The 19,573-nt window shown below is 41.2% G+C and overlaps 1 protein-coding gene across 4 annotated transcripts in view; it reads left to right on the top strand.

Annotated features, from left to right (window-relative positions):
• NFRKB (nuclear factor related to kappaB binding protein) overlaps positions 1-19,573 on the top strand; it is a 39,435-nt gene that overhangs the window by 1,001 nt on the left and 18,861 nt on the right. For 2 of the 4 annotated variants that reach the window (XM_043579818.1, XM_043579817.1), the window contains exons 2-13: positions 172-252; positions 1,406-1,561; positions 4,078-4,279; positions 12,813-12,940; positions 13,652-13,826; positions 14,410-14,511; positions 15,141-15,214; positions 15,996-16,080; positions 16,486-16,666; positions 16,943-17,051; positions 17,271-17,397; positions 17,662-17,727. In XM_043579818.1, coding sequence (XP_043435753.1) covers positions 1,427-1,561; positions 4,078-4,279; positions 12,813-12,940; positions 13,652-13,826; positions 14,410-14,511; positions 15,141-15,214; positions 15,996-16,080; positions 16,486-16,666; positions 16,943-17,051; positions 17,271-17,397; positions 17,662-17,727 — 1,384 coding nt within the window. In that variant the 5' untranslated portion in view covers positions 172-252; positions 1,406-1,426. Of the gene's footprint in view, positions 1-171; positions 253-1,405; positions 1,562-4,077; positions 4,280-12,812; positions 12,941-13,651; positions 13,827-14,373; positions 14,512-15,140; positions 15,215-15,995; positions 16,081-16,485; positions 16,667-16,942; positions 17,052-17,270; positions 17,398-17,661; positions 17,728-19,573 lie in introns of all 4 variants that reach the window. The other 2 variants (XM_043579816.1, XM_043579815.1) reach the window with 1 other exon arrangement.

Genomic DNA, 19,573 nt, shown 5'->3' with positions numbered 1-19,573 from the left:
ACCTCTAAAAGATAACTTGAAATAATTTGTGGGAAGATGCTTACTTTAGTAGTATTACAGTTCTGTTTTTTATCATTTAAGGATTTTGGAATCAATTCATTACAATACTGTGTTTACATGACTGCATTAAGTCATATAAACTGTTATCCATCTGGAGATTATTTATTGTAGGATTCCAAGATTGGAAATAGTACACAGGACCTGGTACAACCCCTCTTTGTCTTCCAGATAAGGAAATTGACACTCGGCAAGGTAAGATTTGCCTAACGTCACCGAGATTAAGCTAGAAGTTTGGCATTTTGACTGTTAAGTCTGTTTTTAGATTCCATTTTAATGCGCTTGTTAGGTAGGTATAGGAGAGAGGTAGGTATAGGAGAGAGAATGGGATTAGCAAATATTTGTAGAGTGATTCCTTTCAAACTCCCTGTGGTCCTGTTAGTTTTGTTCAATCCTGTGGCAGTTGTACAGCTGATTTCTAGCCATTAGCCTAAGGAAATGCTCTCTGAAAATGTGTTAATATGTACATGTCTAAAGGTGACTAGCGGCGTTCAGTTATTATAGGAAGGAGAAACAACATTACATTTACATGGTTATAAATATCAGATGGACCTTTATTGACTACTAAATTTACTGGCTGTCATGATCAAGTGCTTGGAAGCCCCGGAGTTTATGTGGACTAAAGTCATATTACCATGCTCCCTTTTCCCAATTTCAATTGAGAGTTTATACAGGAGGTATAGTGAATATCTGTAGTCAGGCAAACCTGAGTTTCAGTCCTACCCCTGGGGTTGGGCAAGTTATTTGTCTGCTTTGATCCTCAATTTTAATATTTCTAGAATAGATATGATAACCCTGTCTCGCACAGTTGTAGGAATTAAATGAGAAACATGAAAGTCCTTGGACTTAATAGGTCCTCATTAAATGACTTACTGTTAGCGTCTGAGCTTAACTAGTCTATATGGGTTGTCAGAGATTTTTCTTTGTGAAAGTACAACAAAGAATTACTAAAAAAACGAAACAATAACTGTTAGATTATTTTATAGCAGAGAGATTATTGGCCTGAGAAGTCTAAATTATGAACTCTGATCTGTTTATCCTTTAATCTCTAAGTCTCATTTTGCTCAAATATAAAATGAAGGTGTAAGAAATTCTGTAGATTTGGAAGCATTCTGAGCAGTAAGAGACCTACTAGAAAAGGTTTGAAGATTGAGATAAGAATGCAGTGGTACAAGAGTGCAGAGGTGTGTAGTTACACTTAGGGTATGAGGATAAGGTATAAAACTAGACTTGAGATTGACTATTTTCTGGGCCAGAATATTTTCTGAAGGAGTGTTAATATCAGCCAGATCCCTTGGATTCCTGCCTTTTGGTATACCTAGAGGTATGACTGCATATATTTGTCTAGATTATCTGTGGAACATAAACAATGGATTCCTTGGACCATATGCTGACCGATCCCCTGGAACTGGGTCCATGTGGAGATGGCCATGGCACACGTATTATGGAGGACTGCCTCCTGGGGGGCACCAGGGTTAGTCTGCCTGAGGACCTTCTGGAGGATGTAAGTAGTAGCACCGCCACCACCTTTTTCTGTCACCTTGTGTATAACTGCTATGCTAAACCTTTTCCACACCTTACAAGTTTTCAGTCTTTCGTGCTCTCTTTGGTTTCATTTTATATATTGCATTCAGAGTGATCTCTCTCTCTTTTTTCCATGCCATTCTGCCATCTTGGCTCCCTCCCCCTCTCTCTTTTTTTAACATAAAATTTTTAACATTCTGATTAAAGAAGAAACTATAAGCTACATCCTGCATGTTTAATAATATGTCAATATGATAGTATTATAGAAGCCCTGTTTTTAACCAATTTTGGCCAATTAACAAGGAATTGCATATTTTAAGGACAAAATTATGGTTGTGTTTACATTAAATTGGTTACCCACGTTGTGGATCATGAAACAAAACCCAAACATACTATCTCTGTTAATAAAGTAACCCTGTAGTCAGTTAATAGTGCATGGAGATTTGTGTGCTTCTGGCCTCTTTCACGGGTAGGCTGTGTAAACACCATCATTATTAAGGTGGCTACTACTTATTAAGTGCTTATTAATATGCAAGGCACTACGTATGCCAAAACATGTATTTAACTATCTTGTTTATTTTGCCATGTTTTACTTATAGAGAACAGGTATAGAGTGTCATTTAGCAAACATTTATTTGTGCATTATCCAATTTTAGGAGATAATTTCACTTAGTTATAATTGGTTCAGATTTTTCTTCCATAATATGTCAAACATTGTAGATAGAATTAAAGCCACCATTTATTCTCTTTGCCACCTGAAGTAACAATTACTGAAGTTGACATATATATCCTTCTCATCCATGCTTTCTGTACCTACTCTTTCAAATAAATTTCTTCATGTTATTCGTTTAGTCAGCACTTTATGAAGTACCTACTCTCTGCCCGACACTGAGATACTAGGCATAAAGTGGTGTGCAAAAATAGATTTACAGGGGAAGATCTTGGATACTGAGGTGCATTGGTACATGAATGCAGAAATGTCTACCAGGTGGTTGGGTTTCTGGGTTGTCTCCTGCTTACGTTGGTGGCTCTCTGTTGTCCTTAGGATAATGTCACAAGTATTTAACACGTTTATAGGTCCCTTGCTCCTCTTTTCTTCTCTCTGCTGCCCCCCCTCATTTGTGTTCTTGTCCTAGCCATACATTGCCTCAACTCTTTTAATTATAAAAAAAGTAAAATGTGGGGCGCCTGGCTGGCTCAGTAGGTGGAGAGTGTGGCTCTTGATCTCAGGGTTGTGAGTTTAAGCCCCATGTTGGGCATGGAACCTACTTAAGAAAAAAAGTGAGATGTATCATAAGAGCATATAAAATCCATGTTTCTACAGTATGTATACAATTGAAGCAGTAATAAAACACCCAACTAGCTACTACTTGGGTTAAGAAGTAGAATGGGCCCATTCAAGCAGTATCATTCAAGCGCCCATCTCATCCCTCTTCATTCTTCCCGCAGGTAACTGCTGTCCTTTCTTTCATATTCTTACGTTTTTATGGTTTTGCTCTGTGGATTTAAAAAATTTTTATTTATGTATTTTTAAGTAATTTCTGTACCTCATGTGGGGCTTGAACTCCTGACCCTGAAATCAAGAGTCGCATGCTCTACCGACTGAGCCAGCCAGACACCCCTGCTCTGTGGACTTTTAACTCTCCTGCCTCATCATCTTTTTTTTTCCCCTTTCCTTATCCCTTAATTAACTACCTTAAATGTCACTTCCTCTGGTATATGTTCCCTGACATCTAGAGTCTGGGAGGTGTGCTTCTCCTATGTGCTTATATGCACATTAGCACGTCTTAAGCAACATTGTAATTGCTTGTTTTCCCCTCCAGGCAATGTGTATACCATCCTGCTGCTGGTCTCTCTTGTGAGGTGACCTCAACTCCTCAAGTTCTCTCCCATGTTAACTGTTTGCTGCCCCTCATTTTAAGCTGAATTCAGTTGTCCATCATACCCCTTGTTGGCAGAAATGAAATTCTCTTTACTGAGATTGTTTTTCCTTTGGATTATTTTTAACATTAAAAAAATGTTTGTTTATTTTGAGTCGGGGGGAGACAGACAGAGAGAAGGGGAGACCGAGAGGGGGAGAGAGAGAATCCTAAGCAGGCTCCACACTCTGCGCAAAGCCTGACCTGGGGCTTGATCTCATCAACTGTGTGATCGTGATTTGAGCTGAAATTAAGAGTCAGATACTTAACTGACTGAGCCACCCAGGCACCCCTCCTCTGGATTATGATTTACTGTTGGGTATAAGATAGTGGTTTATATGTAGTCTTTATTATTCTCTAAGATTTGAGCATTGAATGAAGATAATTGACACTTTGGTTCAAACAAACTTAAGAACTTGGATGCAGTGATGGTTACACAGCACTGTGAATGTACTTAATATCACTGAGGTGTACACTTAAAAGTGGATAAAATGGTAAATTTTCTGTTCTGTATATTTTACCGCTCACAGGAAAAGTTAAAAGTTTGTTTTTCTCCTGGTTTTCTGAATTCTCCTAGCCCGAAATATTCTTTGATGTAGTCAGCCTCTCAACATGGCAGGAAGTATTGAGTGAGTCTCAGCGTGAACACCTCCAGCAGTTTCTGCCTCACTTTCCTGAAGACAGTCTTGAGCAGCAGAATCAGCTCGTCCTAGCCCTGTTCAGCGGGGAGAACTTCCGCTTTGGGAACCCTCTGCACATTGCCCAGAAGCTTTTCCGAGGTATGCTGCTTGTCATTCTATTGTTGAGAGGAGTGGGAGAAGTAGGAACACATTCACTTACACGAATACTCCTTCTTCACTTATTGAACTTATTTTTGTGAACACATACTGGCTCAGAGACTGGTTGTGTGCAATACTTTGCCTAGGCCATTCTTTTCAGTAAAAATTTTTAACTTACATAGGAAACATAAATCATAAGTGATTGATTGTAGTAAGAACTGTGTAACCACAACCCAGATCAAGAAATAAAACATTACTAGTGTCTTACAGCACCCTTTATGACTAGGCTTTAAGAAAACTTAGAAATAGTTTACCATTTACTTGACCACATGTACATATGTGGATGTATGTATTTGTGCATCACACATACATACACCTTTTTCTCCTGCAGAAAACATGATACTTTCCTGCTAGGCACTTCAGCATGTATGTATCCTTTAACAAGGACATTCTGTGTAATCACAGCCCCGTTACCACACCCAAGAAATTTTGCACTGAGCAAATAAGATCACAGACTGTCTCACATTCAGGTGTTCTCAATTGTTCCCTAAATCTTCTTTATAGTGGTCACTTATTTATTTATATTTTGAGAGAGAGGGCACATGTGAGAGGGGCAGAGAGAGAAAGAATCCCCAGAGGGAGGGAGGGAAGGAGGGAGGGAGAGAGCGAGAAAAAGAAAGTGGGGCTCACCTGAAGCAGGGCTTGTGCTCACCAGATGTGGGACTTGAATTCATGAACCGTGAGATAATGACCTGAGCCGAAGTCAGATCCTTAGTGACTGAGCCACCCAGGTGCCTTATAGTGGGTCTTTCCATTCAGGATCTCTTCAAGGTTCATGTATTGTGTTGGATTTCATGTCTCTTGGCTCCCTGAATCTGGGGCCCTCTGCCTTTTTTTCTTTGTCTTTCAAAAGCATGACTTGTTTTTTTTCAATTTAAGTTTAGTTGACATATAATGTTAGTTTCAGGTGTACAACATTGTGATTCTGTATGTATATTCTGAAGTAATCCCCATAATACATCTAGGTACCATCTGTCACCATATAAGTTATTACATATTATTAGCTATATTTCTTGTGTTATATATACATTGTATCCTTTTGTCTTATTTTATAACTGGAAGTTTGTAGCTTTTAATCCCCTTCCCTGTTTTGTACAGCCTAACCCTTGCCCCCCTACAAGGCAGTCACCGCATTGTCTATATCTAGGAGTCTGTTTTTTTAGTTGCCCATTTGTTTTTCAGATTTTACATAAAAGTAAAATTATATGGTATTTGCCTTCCTCTGACTTATTTTAGGAAGCATAATATCCTCTGGGTCCATCCACGTGGTCTCAAATGGCAAGATTTCATTTGTTTTTTAAGCTGAGTAATAATTTCCATTATGTATATGTAAAATGTTTATCCATATATTTATCTTTATTCACCTGCTGATGGACACTTAAGTTGCTTCCATGGCTTGACTCAGTGCACATAGGGATACATACACACTTTTGAGTTAGTGTTTTCAGTCCCTTCATATAAATACCCAAAAGTGGAATTGCCGGATGCTAGTTCTTCATTTTGAGGAACTCCATACTATTTTCCACAGTGGCGGCACCATCTTTCGTTCCCACCATTAGTGCACAAAGGTTTCATTTTCTCCACATCCTCATCTACACTTGTTATTTCTTGTCTTTTTGATAATAGCCATTCTTTTTTAAATTTTAAATGTTTAAAAAAATTTTTTTAATGTTTGTTTATTTTTGAAGGAGAGAGAGAGAGTGAGCAGGGGAGGAGCAGAGAGAAAGGGAGACAGAATCCAAAGCAAGCTCCAGGCTCTGAGCTGTCAGCACAGAGCCCGATGCAGGACTTGAACTCACCATGAGACCATGACCTGAGCCAAAGTCGGATGCTCAACTGACTGAGCCACCTAAATGTTTATTTTGAGAGAGAGAGTGAGTGAGGACGAGCCGGAATGGGCAGAGTGAGAGAATCCCAAGCAGGCTGTGTGATGTCAGTGCAGAGTCCAACATGGGCTTGATCTCAGGAACTGTGAGATCATGATCTTGATCTGATCAGAGATCCAGAGTCAGATGCTTAACTGACTGCGCCACCCAGGTGCCCCAGTAATAGCCATTCTGACAGGTGTAGGTATCTTGTGGTTGTGATTTGCATTTTCCTGGTGATTAGTGATGTTGAACATCTTTTTCACTTACTGTTGGCCATCTGAATGTCTTCTTTGTATAAATATTTATTCAGGTTCTCTGCCCATTTTTAACTGGATTGTTTTTTTTGGTGTTGAGTTGTAGGAGCTCTTTATTTGATGCAGATATTAACCCCTTATTGGATAAATCATTTGCGGATATATTCTCCATTCAGCAGGTTGCCTTTTTGTTTTGTTGATGGTTTCCTTTGCTTTCCTTTGCTTTTTAGTTTGATGTAGTCTCATTTGTTTATGTTTTGCTTTTGTTCCTCTTGCTTGAGAGAGAACCAAAAAAATATTGCTCAGACTGATGTCCCAAGAGTTTACTGCCTGTGTTTTTTTTCTAGGAGTGTTGATGTTTACATTTAAATTTTTAATCTCCTTTGAGTTTATTTTTGTATATGATGTAAGAAAGTGGTCCAGTTTCATTCTTTTGTATGTAGCTGTCCAGTTTTCCTATCACCATTTGTTGAAGAGACTGTCTTTTTGCCATTGTATATTTTTGTTTTCTTTGTTGTAAATCAATTGACTGTATAATTTGAAGGTTTATTTCTGGACTCTGTTCTGTTCCATTGATCTGTGTGTCCTTTGTGCCAGTCCCATAGTGTTTGGATTACTGTAGTTTCACTGTGTAGTTTGAAACAAAGGAACGTGATCTTTTGTGCTTTCTTTTTTCTTTCTCAAGATTGCTTTGGCTATTTGGGTGGTTCCATACAAAACACACTGATAGTTTTGAAGAGTCCAGGGCACTTGAATTGTAAAATGTCCTGCTTTCTGGGGAATTGTCTTGTTTTCTCATGATTAGATTTGGGTTAAACGTTTTGCCACAAATATTAAATGGGAAATTTTACCCCGCCCCAATCACTTCAGGAGGCACGTGATGTGAGCTTTTCAATGTCGGTAATGATGCGTTTGATCTCTTGGTTAAGTGGTATCTGCCAGACATACTGTTTGTAACGGTATATTTTTTCCTTCCTAATTAAGAAGGAAAATGTAGGATTAATACTTTGGGATCATGTGATATTATTCTTACTCCAAAGCCTTTGGTTTACTCAGTGGTTTAACATCCATTGATGATCCTTGCTTGAATCTGTTATTACACTGGGGATTGCAGAATGTTTTGGGGCCACTGTTAAGCCACCATTTCCTCTCCAATGGAGAGAAGCAGAGGGAAGCCTCTTCTCTCCTCTTTGGGGTGACTTTGCTTTGGCAGGCAGTCCTGAAAGTACAGTGCATCTTCTGGGCAACGTGATAGCTACAAAAGCCTGGAGGGAACAGGCTTATCATTGCAGATCTTTCATTACCTCGGCTATTTTAAAACTAGCATTCCCTCATTTGGTGGGTTATTGGTTTAAAGAGGAATTCTCCTCTGTAGTTGGCAAAGGTTTCCTGCAGCCAGCGGCCTTAGGTGGGAGTAAACCGTCTCTTCCAGTAGAGCTTGCCTGGTTTCAGAGGGGTTCTGTCAGGGACTTGTGTAGTGTTTGCACTACACAAACACAAAACAATAGGATTGTCTGGTGAGGATACAGACAAGGAATGTCAAGACAGGAATTCCTGTGTGTTTCACCCTGACCACTGTCCTATTTCAGGTCTAGTGTTGCTGCAGATGTTTGCAGTTCCATGGTTGTTAGTTCTTTCTGAGCTGTCATTGTGTTCCCGTATTCTTTTACCTTGGGTTATCTTTCCTGATTCTGTTTTAAATATCCTCCTGTTTCATAAAGGATCTTGTGTCATAAACTCCTCACTTCCCACTTCCAACCTCCACCCCAGCTCCCTGTGTTCATTTCCATTCTGACCCACTTTACTTGTCTCAGAGGAAGGAGGAGTTTTTTCTTCTGTTTAAGATTAACCTGTGTTCATGATCCTTTCATCTTTTACATCCTCTGGGACCTTTTTTCCTCAGTTAACCATCCCTTATGTCCTGTGGATTCACATTATTTCGCTATTCACTCCACATGCTCTTCTTCAGCCTATGGATGCGACCAGGGGTCTCAGACTAAAAAAAGTCCTTAACCATCTGTCCCCTCTGTTGTCTTCTGTCATTTGCCTTTTAATCTCTAAACTTGTTGAAAGGTATCCATAGATAGCTGTCTCTTTCAGTCATTCTTCCCGTTCCCTCATGGCTCTTACCTTATGACCTCACAGAGAGTGCTCTTACTAATGCCACCAGTGACTGCTTTTTTTCTTTCCCTTCAACGTTTTTTTACTTTTAAATTTCAGAGCTGCAGAAGACTTCATAATAGACAAAGTCCCAAGATTTTATAATGGACACTCATATACAGTTGACCCTTAAACAACACAGACGGGGGGGTGCCTGCTTCCCACTCACTCACAAATCCGTGTATAGCTCGATTCTCCGAGAACTTAACTAAAAGCCTATACTGTTGACCAGAAGCCTTACTTACAATAATCTGTTAACACTTTGTATATTGTGTGTGTTACATAAATTGTTTTTACAATAAAGTCAGCTAGAGAAAACACTATTAAGAAAACCATAAGGAAAATACAGTTATAGCATGTACTGTAAAAAATCCACGTATAAGTTGACCCGCACAGTTTAAACCCACGTTCAGGGGCGCCTGGGTGGCTCAGTAAGTTGAGCGTCCCGACTTCAGCTCAGGTCATGATCTCATGGTTCATGAGTTCAAGCCCCATGTCGGACTCTGTGCTGAGGGCTCAGGCCTGGAGCCTGTTTCAGTTTCTGTGTCTCCCTCTCTCTGCCCCATCTCCACTCACGCTCTCTCTCTGTCTCAAAAATAAACAAACACTAAAAAAATAAATAAATAAAATCCATGTTCGAGGGTCAGCTCTGTTCTTCACCAGGTTCACCAGCTATTAATGTTAACATTATACCACATTTACTCTCATTACTGCATATATGATTACCATCATTGTTTTGCTGAACCATTTGAAAGTATTGCAGACATTGCATCTCTAAATTTTTCAGCATTAATCTCTGAGGAATAAGAACATTGTCTTACATAACCACAAATGATCAGATTCAGAAGTACTGTAAACACAATTTTTTGTATTTAGATTTTGTATATTAATATAAAACATAATGTTGACATACTGTTATATAGTCCATGCTCATATCTCACCAGTTGTTCCTGTGAGCATTTTTTCCTGCTCCATGTCTCTTTTATTTTTTTAAATTAAATTTTTTTTTTTGAGAGAGAGAGAGAGTGCACGTGCATGTGTGTGTGAGTGGGAGAGGGGCAGAGAGAAAGAGAATCCCAAGCTGGCTCCACACTGTCAGTGCAGAGCTGGATGTGGGGCTCGAATTCATGAACATGAGATCATAACCTAAAGTCAGCCACTTAACTGAGCCAGCCAGGCACCCCGGTAGAGCACAGCATCTGTTGTCTTGACCACTTCCTCCATCTTGAGACTTTCCCCCACTTTGTATCAGTGGCTCTTCCCTGGCCTGGATGTCCTCCTGTGTCTTTGACACCTTATCCCCTACCCCACTTTCTTTGCTAACTGCTTATCCACTCATTGTTCTTGTCTGTTCCTGCTGTTGAGGCTCCTTTCTTACCTCCTTACTTGCCTTCTTTCACTCACCATCTCTTCACTGATGACTGTTGTCTGGGCTGCTTTAGCAGCCATCTCCACACAGCTCCCAGAGTGAGCTTCTTAAAACTCACTTTGCAGAATATTTAGCAGTTGCCTTCACTTGAAGTAAAATTCAGTGCCTTCAAGGCTCTTTGTGACCTGGCCTCGGCCCACTTATCCAACTTCATCTGGTACTACTCCTTTTCTCCCTGTTATCTAGACCAGCATTGGTCAATGGAAATATTACATGGGCCGTGTGTTCAAATTAAAAATTTCCAGTAGACATATTAAGAATTATAAAGGCAGTTAAGTTAATTTTAATAAGATTTTAATTTACCATAATTATTAATAATTTCAATTGTATTTACTTCATACAAAATATTTTTAACAGACGTATAGTATTTTTTTTAAGTTTATTTGTTCTTAGAGCGAGTGCATGAGCAGGGGAGGGGCATAGAGAGAGGGAGAGAGAGAATTCCAAATTAGCTCTGTGCTGTCAGTGCGGAGCCCAACATGGGGCTTGATATCACAGACTTGATCATGACTTGAGCCAAAAAAGATTCAGATGCTTAACCAACTGAGCCACCCAAGCTTTCAAAAAGTGGGGGAAACTAAAAACTGAAGGAATAGAATTTTAAAGAAATACAGAGGCAAAAAAGATATTAGTCTAATTTTTATATATCAAATAGCATCAATAGCATTGAACTCTGGGCTTGTTTCTTGAAGGTCACACTTCCTATTTCCCTACAGCAGGCAGCATAGCAAGGTGGGTAAGAGCCTGGGCTCTGGAGCTAGGCTACCTGGGTTGAAACCTGATTCCCCTTTTATTGGCTGTGTGAACTTGGGCAAATTATTTAACTTCTCTGTGCCTCAGTTTCTTCATCTGTAAAATGAGGATTTAGTAGTGCCTTTTTTATGGGGTTATTATGAGGATTGAGTGAGTTAATATATGCAAGGTCCTTACATAGTGGTGGTTGTCAGGTCTGCTCTAAGCATTTGTTATTATTACTTACCTTTGATAGTATTAGGGTGGTTGGGGGGAAAAAGAGAAAAACACTGTGTAATTTGATCCCTCATTTTATCTTTTCTAAGATTTAGCTTCTGAATCTTGCCCTCTCAGTTCTCATCATGGCCCATCTGCTCAAGTCTAATACGTCCACAGTGGACCTCTCCTTGACCTGTTTATTTCAGGCAGTGATTTCAGATGCTCAGGTTCAATGACAGGGTACCATGTTCAGTTGACCTTCCCATTGCCCTGGTCCTGCCCCAACATCAGAACTATCAGCAGGTCTAATCCCTCTCTCAGAAATATATCTCAAGTCTCTCTACTTCTGTACGTGCCAGACATTGTTCAATGTTGTGGAGGTGTAATGGCCTTACATTCGGAGAAGGAAAAATAGATGGTGAACAAGCAAATACTTACTGGCATTAAGTACTTCAAAGAAAGGAGGGTAATGGGACTAGAGTGATGGTAAGGAGCTGTGTTAGAACTGGTGGCTGGCCAGGCCTTCTCTGATGAGATGACAGCAGAAGAGGCTTAGCGAGGGTAGGAGGAGCAAGCCGTGAAAATATTAGGTGTTAGTAGGAAGCATTGCAGGTAGAGGGAACTTCAAGTACAAAGGCCTTGAGAAAGTCAGATACGTGGCCTGTTCAAGAAACAGCATGGAGGCCATTGGGGCTGGGGTAGAGGGAGGAAATGGGAGACTGGTGAAGATGAGGCCAGAAGTAGCCCAGGATAGATCCTGAAGGCCTGCCAGGCCATCTTTGGACCTTGGCTTTTATTCTAAGTGTGGAGGGAAGCCGCCATCATCTCACCTGGACCCTTGCAGTAGTTTTCCTTCTTCCTCCCTCCATGTCATTCTGCTTTAACCTCTTCAAATTATTTGCGTTCCACTTAGGATAAAATCCAGCTCCACCTGTGACCTGCAAGTTTCAGTGTGGTTGGATCTCCACCCAGCTTCCTCAGGCATCGCACGCCCCCCCTAGCTACAGCCCACTCTGTGTTAGTCATGCATACATTTCCTTAGGTTTGGGGATATGCCAAGTTCGTTCTTGCTTCAGGTCCTCCCTTAGCACAGGCTGTTCCTTTCGCCTTTTCACCATTTTTACTTCTCATTTGTAAATTCCAATTTATTTTCCTCTTAATGAAACTTTTTAAAACGTTTGTATAACTTTTACCAGTCAGTTAACATTTTGCCACAATTGCTTTAATCAGACTTCATTTTATGTCTCATGCTTTAGAGATCCCTTTCCTGAAACAACTCCTTACTCTCTACAATTTTTTCACGTTAATTTCCGATAGTACTTACAAGAGTTGACTGTTTACCTGTTTGCCTGTTTCTTTTCTTCTTCTTCTTTTTTTTAAATTTTTTTTATTTTAGAGAGAGAGCATGCAAGTGGTGGAGGGGGCAGAGGGAGAGAGAAAGAATCTTAAGCAGGCTCCACGCTCAGCATGGAGCTGGATGCGGGGCTTGATCCTACAACCCTGGGATCCTGACCTGAGCGGAAATCAGAGTCAGACACTCAACTGACTGAGCCACCCAGGCACCCCTGTTTATTTTCTGTCTCTTATTGGACTATAGACCCCACATTGACATAGATTGTTTTCTTTCCCCCTGTACTGTATTCTAGTTTGATACAGAGTTTACCACACTTTAAGCATGCATTAAATATTTGTTGACCTGTCAGTACATATGTATACATATATATGTATATATATGTATATATATATGTATATAGGTATAGATATCTAGGTGTATATCTAGATATATGTAGTTGTACTTCTGTTCTTTTAAGATGGACACTTTAACCCCGAGGTGGTTAAGTACCGGCAGCTGTGCTTCAAGTCCCAGTACAAGCGATACCTCACCTCCCAGCAGCAGTATTTCCATAGGCTGCTGAAGCAGATCCTGGCTTCCCGGAATGTAAGTAATGCTGGGAACTAGATACCAGATGTGGACAGTGAACGCACAGATCTCATGACTTCAACGGTTGGTTCAGGTACCAAATACAAAAGGTAGCAAGCACTAAGAGGAAAATGCTGCCAGTTAAGCCATGAAACAGGCTATATCATTCTAACTAATTTTAAGATGTAGCCTGATTTCAGAGATGTGAAAATATGGGAAAGTACCTCTTAAAATTGATGAAATATCAGAGCTTCAGTATTTACCAAGGTAAACAAATGACTTTGAGAACCATCTTGGATTTTTAAAAAGAAGCAGGTTGCTCTGCAGTTGCTATATGAGAGCACACAGGCCTCCAGATATCCTGATGGATTAATAGTGTATCAGGCCTCACGGCCTTGGGATCTGGTAAGTCTGGTAATCTTTGAGGCAAAGTTGTTACGGTTCTAAGTGGTCCTTAAGATTCGATATGGAAATAGTTGGGTGACTGGTATAAAAGTGTTCATTCTTGAAGGAGCAGTTCACCCCTCAGATTTAAGATATTTTGCAACATAGTAATCAGTAGAGGCCCTTTTTATTTGGACATACTCTCTTATGTGCATCTCTGTGATCTGAAGGGAGGGACTTGAGCTTGTTAAACAATGTCTTCTCTTGAAGAAGATGTAGTCTCCAGGGAATGCACCAGAACAAGCTTTGGATGATGACATGTATCCCCATCTGATTGCTTCCTAGGACCTGCTGGAGATGGCCCGACGGAGTGGCCCGGCCCTTCCCTTCCGCCAGAAGCGCCCTTCACCATCCCGCACCCCTGAGGAGCGGGAGTGGCGGACCCAGCAGCGCTACTTGAAGGTCTTGAGGGAAGTGAAGGAGGAGTGTGGTGACACAGACCTGTCCTCTGATGAAGAGGGTGAGTGTCTGGGGGCATTTGGAGTACCTGGGATGGTGGATCTACACCAGCAACTTGTTCAGTTGGAGCCAGTGGTAGCCATTTATCTCCCCAGCAAGGAAGCCATCTCAGTTGTCTGTCTTTGGTGGGGGTGGAAAATGGGGCTCAGAACCGCTTAGTCTTTGGGCACCGAGATTCCTGGTAGATGGGGTGTGAGTGCATACCTTTTTTAGCATTGATACTTAAGTGGCATTTGAGCTTAGATGAGATGAATCCCTGCACAGCAGGGCTCTCCACAGTAGGCCTGTCTGGTCCTATTGTGCCACTTGAGAGAACTGCTTTTCCCCTTACAGGAGAGTAGTAGTGACTGTTGGCCTGCTGCAATGCGACCCCATCACTCTGTTGAAGTCTCTCTTCCTGGAAGAGCCGTTTAAATGACCTAAGTGTGCTCCAGTTCGTCTGGAGAAGGGTCAGAAAGGAATGGTGGAACCCTGGCCTCCATGTTGTTGGCTTAGCCTTGTTGAACCCAAATGGCCACTTACCCAATCTCCCCTATTGGAGTCCACAGCCACGTTGGATTTACAAGAAAAATTTTCTTTTGAAGATCTCAGCTCATGGCTTCCGAGCTCTCCAGCGCGTTCTCCTAGCCCTGCGGTGCCCCTGAGGGTGGTGCCCACGCTTTCAACCACGGATATGAAAACTGCAGGTGAGAACTGAGTGATGCCGTGGATGTTTTGGGAGATCAGGATGTAGATCTGAGAACTCCCTTAGATATAGGTGGGCACTAGATTCTTACCTGCCAGGGAATTGAAGCAGTGCTCTCTAGAAGTAGGAGATTGAGAGAAGTTTTTGTACAGTTCCACTTTTTTACAAGTTAGGTAGGCCTTCCTTTCTTCCTTTGTTTAGAAACTTTTCCTTAGTTGCTGATCAGCTGGTATTTTCGGCTAAAGAAAGTAGATTCTTAAAATAGTACTTAGGAGCAGTTCAGTAATAGAACAAGAGGGGTAACCAGAGCTATAGCAGTTTCTTAGAATGTCTGTGAAATGAGAGAGGAATTTTTAATTGGGGTAGGAATCAAAGAAGAATGTTAATTTTTGGTGTGTTTTGGAGCAGCTAAGTAACTGAGGTCGTTGTTCTTGATTGAGGTGGTGAAAAGCTGAAGAGTTGATCCTGTGACTGTTTCAAGATTGTTTGGGCTTGTAGTACACAGGACTCAGAAGGGAAACACGGAGAAACATGTTATATTTGAGTATCACAAGTGGCCAGAAAGATTTGAATTTGAGCATCATGTTAGTGAATGACCTAGTCCATATGGTTTGGTTCGTTTTCTCTCAGATAAAATAGAACTGGGGGACAGTGACCTGAAGATAATGTTAAAGAAGCACCATGAGAAGCGGAAACATCAACCAGTAAGATTGGGTGGGGTGGTTGTTAGAGGTTTTTGGTCTAATGTTTTTGGATTGGCTATTGAAAGATGAAGGTAGTGACAATATCATTATTTATGCTTCCTTTTCTGTCACTGCTGGGGGACAGGAGCAACAGTAGAGGCTAGTTAACAGCAAAGATAGGAGGAAGACAGATGCCTAACATAGCGTCTGATTTCTTCTTTACAGCGAGACTGGTACATGGATCATTATGTCCGTTTTACCTGTGTTCAGAGAGGTTAAGGGGCTTGTCGTTGCCCCTTTGGCTAGGAAGTCAGGGGTCAAATCCTGTGCTCTTCTCACTTTTTACTCTTTCTGTTCCTTCACTTTGACGGAATCAGGGTAATGCCAGGGCAATCAAGCCAGTCCATCTGGCTTGAGGGGAGGAAGAAAAGGCAGGCCATCTAAGGTGAGATGGGAAGTGTCACACCCTGGAAGTCAGCAAATCCCTTAACTTCTCTGAACCCCATTCTCAGACTGTAAAGTACAGTGATACTTAACACGACTGTTTGAAGAGCACATAACATAAGGAATGCAAAAGAGCTTTATGAACTAGATGCTATGTAGTAGAAAGGTTGGAACAGAGTTCTCCTGTGCCCCATTACGCAGGGCAGTAGTTTTAATCTCCATACATTTTTTGATTCAGCATGATTTCCTCAAGTGCGCCCAACATCTGATTGTATCTGTTAGGTAAATTGGCAAAATCATTGGCAGTTTTAGCTCCTTATTTGGGCCTCTATAACAAATCTCTGAATATCACATCCAGGATCATCCGGACCTTTTGACAGGGGACCTGACTCTCAATGACATCATGACTCGAGTAAATGCTGGCAGGAAGGGCTCTCTAGCAGGTAATTGATATCCTCTGTAGGTAGTCATTATCTGACTGTGGTGTTATGTTACGTAGACTACTTACATGTGGCAAAAATAAATGAAACTACAGCTTTCCTTCTTGCTGATAACCTTTGTTTTTATCATTGCATCTTGTGGATTTATAGGTGGAAATGAATATAAAATCAGTACAGTAGATCTTTGTCTCTTTAATAGGTGCTAAAATTAACCTGTAAACCTTTATAACCTGTAAAATCTCTCACTAGGTTTGGTTAAAAAACAAAACAAAAACAACTAAATGTCTTAGTGCTAAGACTTTTCTTTCTTCTACTGGTGGGTGTTGGGAAAATAACATGCAGATAACACCCCTCGCTTCCTGATGTACAAAATGCAGTTCTCTGATTTTTGTTGCCTTTTCTTCCCAGCCCTATATGACTTGGCTGTCCTTAAAAAAAAGGTTAAGGAAAAAGAGGAGAAGAAGAAGAAGAAAATAAAACTGATCAAATCAGAGGCAGAGGATTTGGCTGAACCCTTAAGCAGTGCTGACGGGATCCCACCTCTCTCACAGGCCCCTTCTCCGTTGGCTATACCTGCTATCAAGGAGGAGTAAGTGAACAACACATAACCTGCTCAAGGGTGAAAGGTTAACCCGGGGAGTGTACCTAGTGCTCATGTGGAATGAGCTGGTATATATTGAATCTGTGTAAACACACACACACACACACACCACAAAAGACCTGAGTCCCAGGGGACCTGCTAGGGAATTTGTATAGTGTGGTCCCTTACTGAACTTTTCTATGACTGTTAGGTTTAGAGGGCCTAAACCATCTGGGGATGTTGTCATCTTTTTGGTTGTTCTTAACATATTTTTTCCTTTGTTAGGCCTCTTGAAGATCTCAAGCCTTGCCTTGGAATCAATGAAATATCTTCCAGTTTCTTCTCTTTGCTATTAGAGATCTTGTTGCTGGAGGGGCAGGCTAGCCTTCCTATGGTAAGAGTTTTGGAAAAATCAGGTGTACGTCAGAGTTTTTGAATTGTGGAAAACTTTAACGGTCTCAAGCTAGAGAAGAATAATTCTGGGTTCCTCCCAAAGCTCTGCAGTTAACTTGCTTTCTGACTTGCAAATATATTCTGGCTTGTTCTGGCACATCTCTGGAATTGCTGGTGTAGAGTAGAACTGTAACTGAGTTCTGCCTTTACTTTCCCTTAGCTGGAGGAACGGGTTTTGGATTGGCAGTCCTCTCCAGCCAGCTCCCTCAATAGCTGGTTCTCTGCGGCCCCCAACTGGGCAGAGTTGGTGTTACCAGCCCTGCAGTATCTTGCTGGAGAAAGTCGTGGTAAGGTACTTCTTTCTTTAGAGTCAAGTATTTTTTTCCCCTCTTTGTTTATTTCATTCTCCTGGTAAACTGTAGGCTTCCTGGTTCAATCCATTATGGCTTTGCATAATGCTGTACGTTGGGGGGGTCTCTACTGTCCTGATACACTATCATACATTCAAAAGTTATCTCAGAGGTCAGGGATGGTAATTATTCTGAGTTTAGTGCTCTCTCTGACCTGTGTTCTTGTTCATGTGATTCATTCTTGTGCATGTGTTCTTGCAGCTGTACCTTCCAGTTTCTCTCCGTTTGTTGAATTCAAAGAGAAAACCCAGCAGTGGAAATTGCTTGGTAAGTAATTCATACTGCCTATCCATAGCAGTAGGTTTTCATTCTCTCACTTCCTCTGCTCAGCCTCTTTTGTCTTCTAGTCAATACAGTCCAGTAGAATCTTGAAAACAGCAATATTAAGCCTGTTTTGCTCAGTAAAAAAATCTTTCATGACCTCTTTAGTATCTCACACTAAGTTTTACTGCTGTATTGGATTTTGGCTTACCCCAGCAGGGGTGGAACAGCCCTTCTATTACAATGCATCCTGGTACTTGTGAATTTAAATCTGCAGGGGTATTTACAGTAGCACCCACATTTGAATTAACTGTACCTATGGTTTTAGATTAATGTGTAATAGTATACTGTTTTTCTTTCCTAACAATGGGCTTTGCTGTTGAGGATAATGTGCAGTAAGATGTTGGACAGCCGTTGGGGTGCCTGGGTGGCAGTCGGTTAAGTGTCTGACTTTGGCTCAGGTCATGATCTCACGGTTCGTGGGTTCAAGACCCGTGTCAGGCTCTGTGCTGACAGCTCGGAGCCTGGAGCCTGTTTCAGTTTTTGTGTCTCCCTCTCTGTCTGCCTCTCCCCTGCTCGTATTCTGTCTGTCTCTGTCAAAAATAAACATTGAAAAACAAAAAAAGATGTTGGTTAGCCCTGAATAAACTATTTCCAAGGATTGGGATTCTTATTTTTGTTTTAAATCTACAAAGTCCCACTTAACTAAGTTGTAGTATCATGCACCTGAAGTAACTTGGTGACAGTTATGACCCTGGTAAGAGGAAAATTCTGTGTTGATTTTCTGCTGAAATTCACAGACCTTTCTCTTTACCCTCTTGAGTGGTCTGTGAAGAAAGAGATGGAGAGAAGGTTGTGAACTCAGTAGATCCATTTATTTCTTACAATGTATATTTAGCTTTTAGGTGTCAGGCATTGTGTTAGGTGCTGGAGTATATAATGAACGTTCATTCAGATGAAATAATAAATATATACATTCTGGAAGGGGAAAGTACCAGAAAGGATGGAAGTTTATGTTGAGGTGTTGGTATATTCTGCAGAGTTGGGAGGACCTTCCTGAGGAAAGAACATTTCAGCAGAGACAGTAATGATGCTAAGAAGGAGCTAGGCAGGCTGAGGAGAAGAACATTCCATATGGAGGAAGCAGTATGGTTTTGTGGCGCTAGGGAAGATTCAATTCGAAAAGACTGCACAAGCCCACATAGAGAGCATGATAGTCTGGACCTGAGGAGAGAGAATGACCAATTTGAGAAAGTTCTAGGTGGTAAAAGCCACAGGACTTGGTTATGACTGGCTGTGGGGAGTGAAGGGAGAGTGCCGTCAGGCATCATTTCCTGCTAGATTTGTGCCTAGTGGTGAAGATGTCATTCACTGAGGTAGGCAGCTGTGGAGGACGTCTTGCCTCAGGTGAGGGTGAAGATCTTGAGTTTAGTTTTGGACATGCTGAGTGTGAGCTGCCTTTGAGGTATTTTAAGTGTTGATGTTGAGTAAGCAGTGGGGTGTGTGGATTTAGAATCCAGATGGGAGAGTTAAGGCAGAGAGTTGTTGGCATGTCTGCAGGAATTGAAGCCAAGGCATAGGGAGGAAGCGTGAAGTGAGGAGAAAAGAGGGCCTTGGAGAAGTTCCAAGGCAGAGCAGGCTGAGCAGAAGTGCCTATGGAGAAGTGACTACAGACTTGGGGGGAAACCATGAGATAGTTGAATCTTGGAAACCAGGGGAGGACAGAGTCAGGAAGTGGGAAGTGGTAATTAGTTTTGATTGGTCCTAAAAGTTTCAGTAAGATAAAGCTCACGGATCTGTGGGTATAGAAGAAATGGTGAATTTCTTGTAAAAATGATTCTGTCAGGATGAT

The sequence above is a fragment of the Prionailurus bengalensis genome, chromosome D1 (genome assembly GCF_016509475.1).
Source record: "Prionailurus bengalensis isolate Pbe53 chromosome D1, Fcat_Pben_1.1_paternal_pri, whole genome shotgun sequence".
In the NCBI taxonomy this organism is placed as follows: domain Eukaryota; kingdom Metazoa; phylum Chordata; class Mammalia; order Carnivora; family Felidae; genus Prionailurus; species Prionailurus bengalensis.
This window is presented reverse-complemented; position numbering and strand designations above follow the sequence as displayed.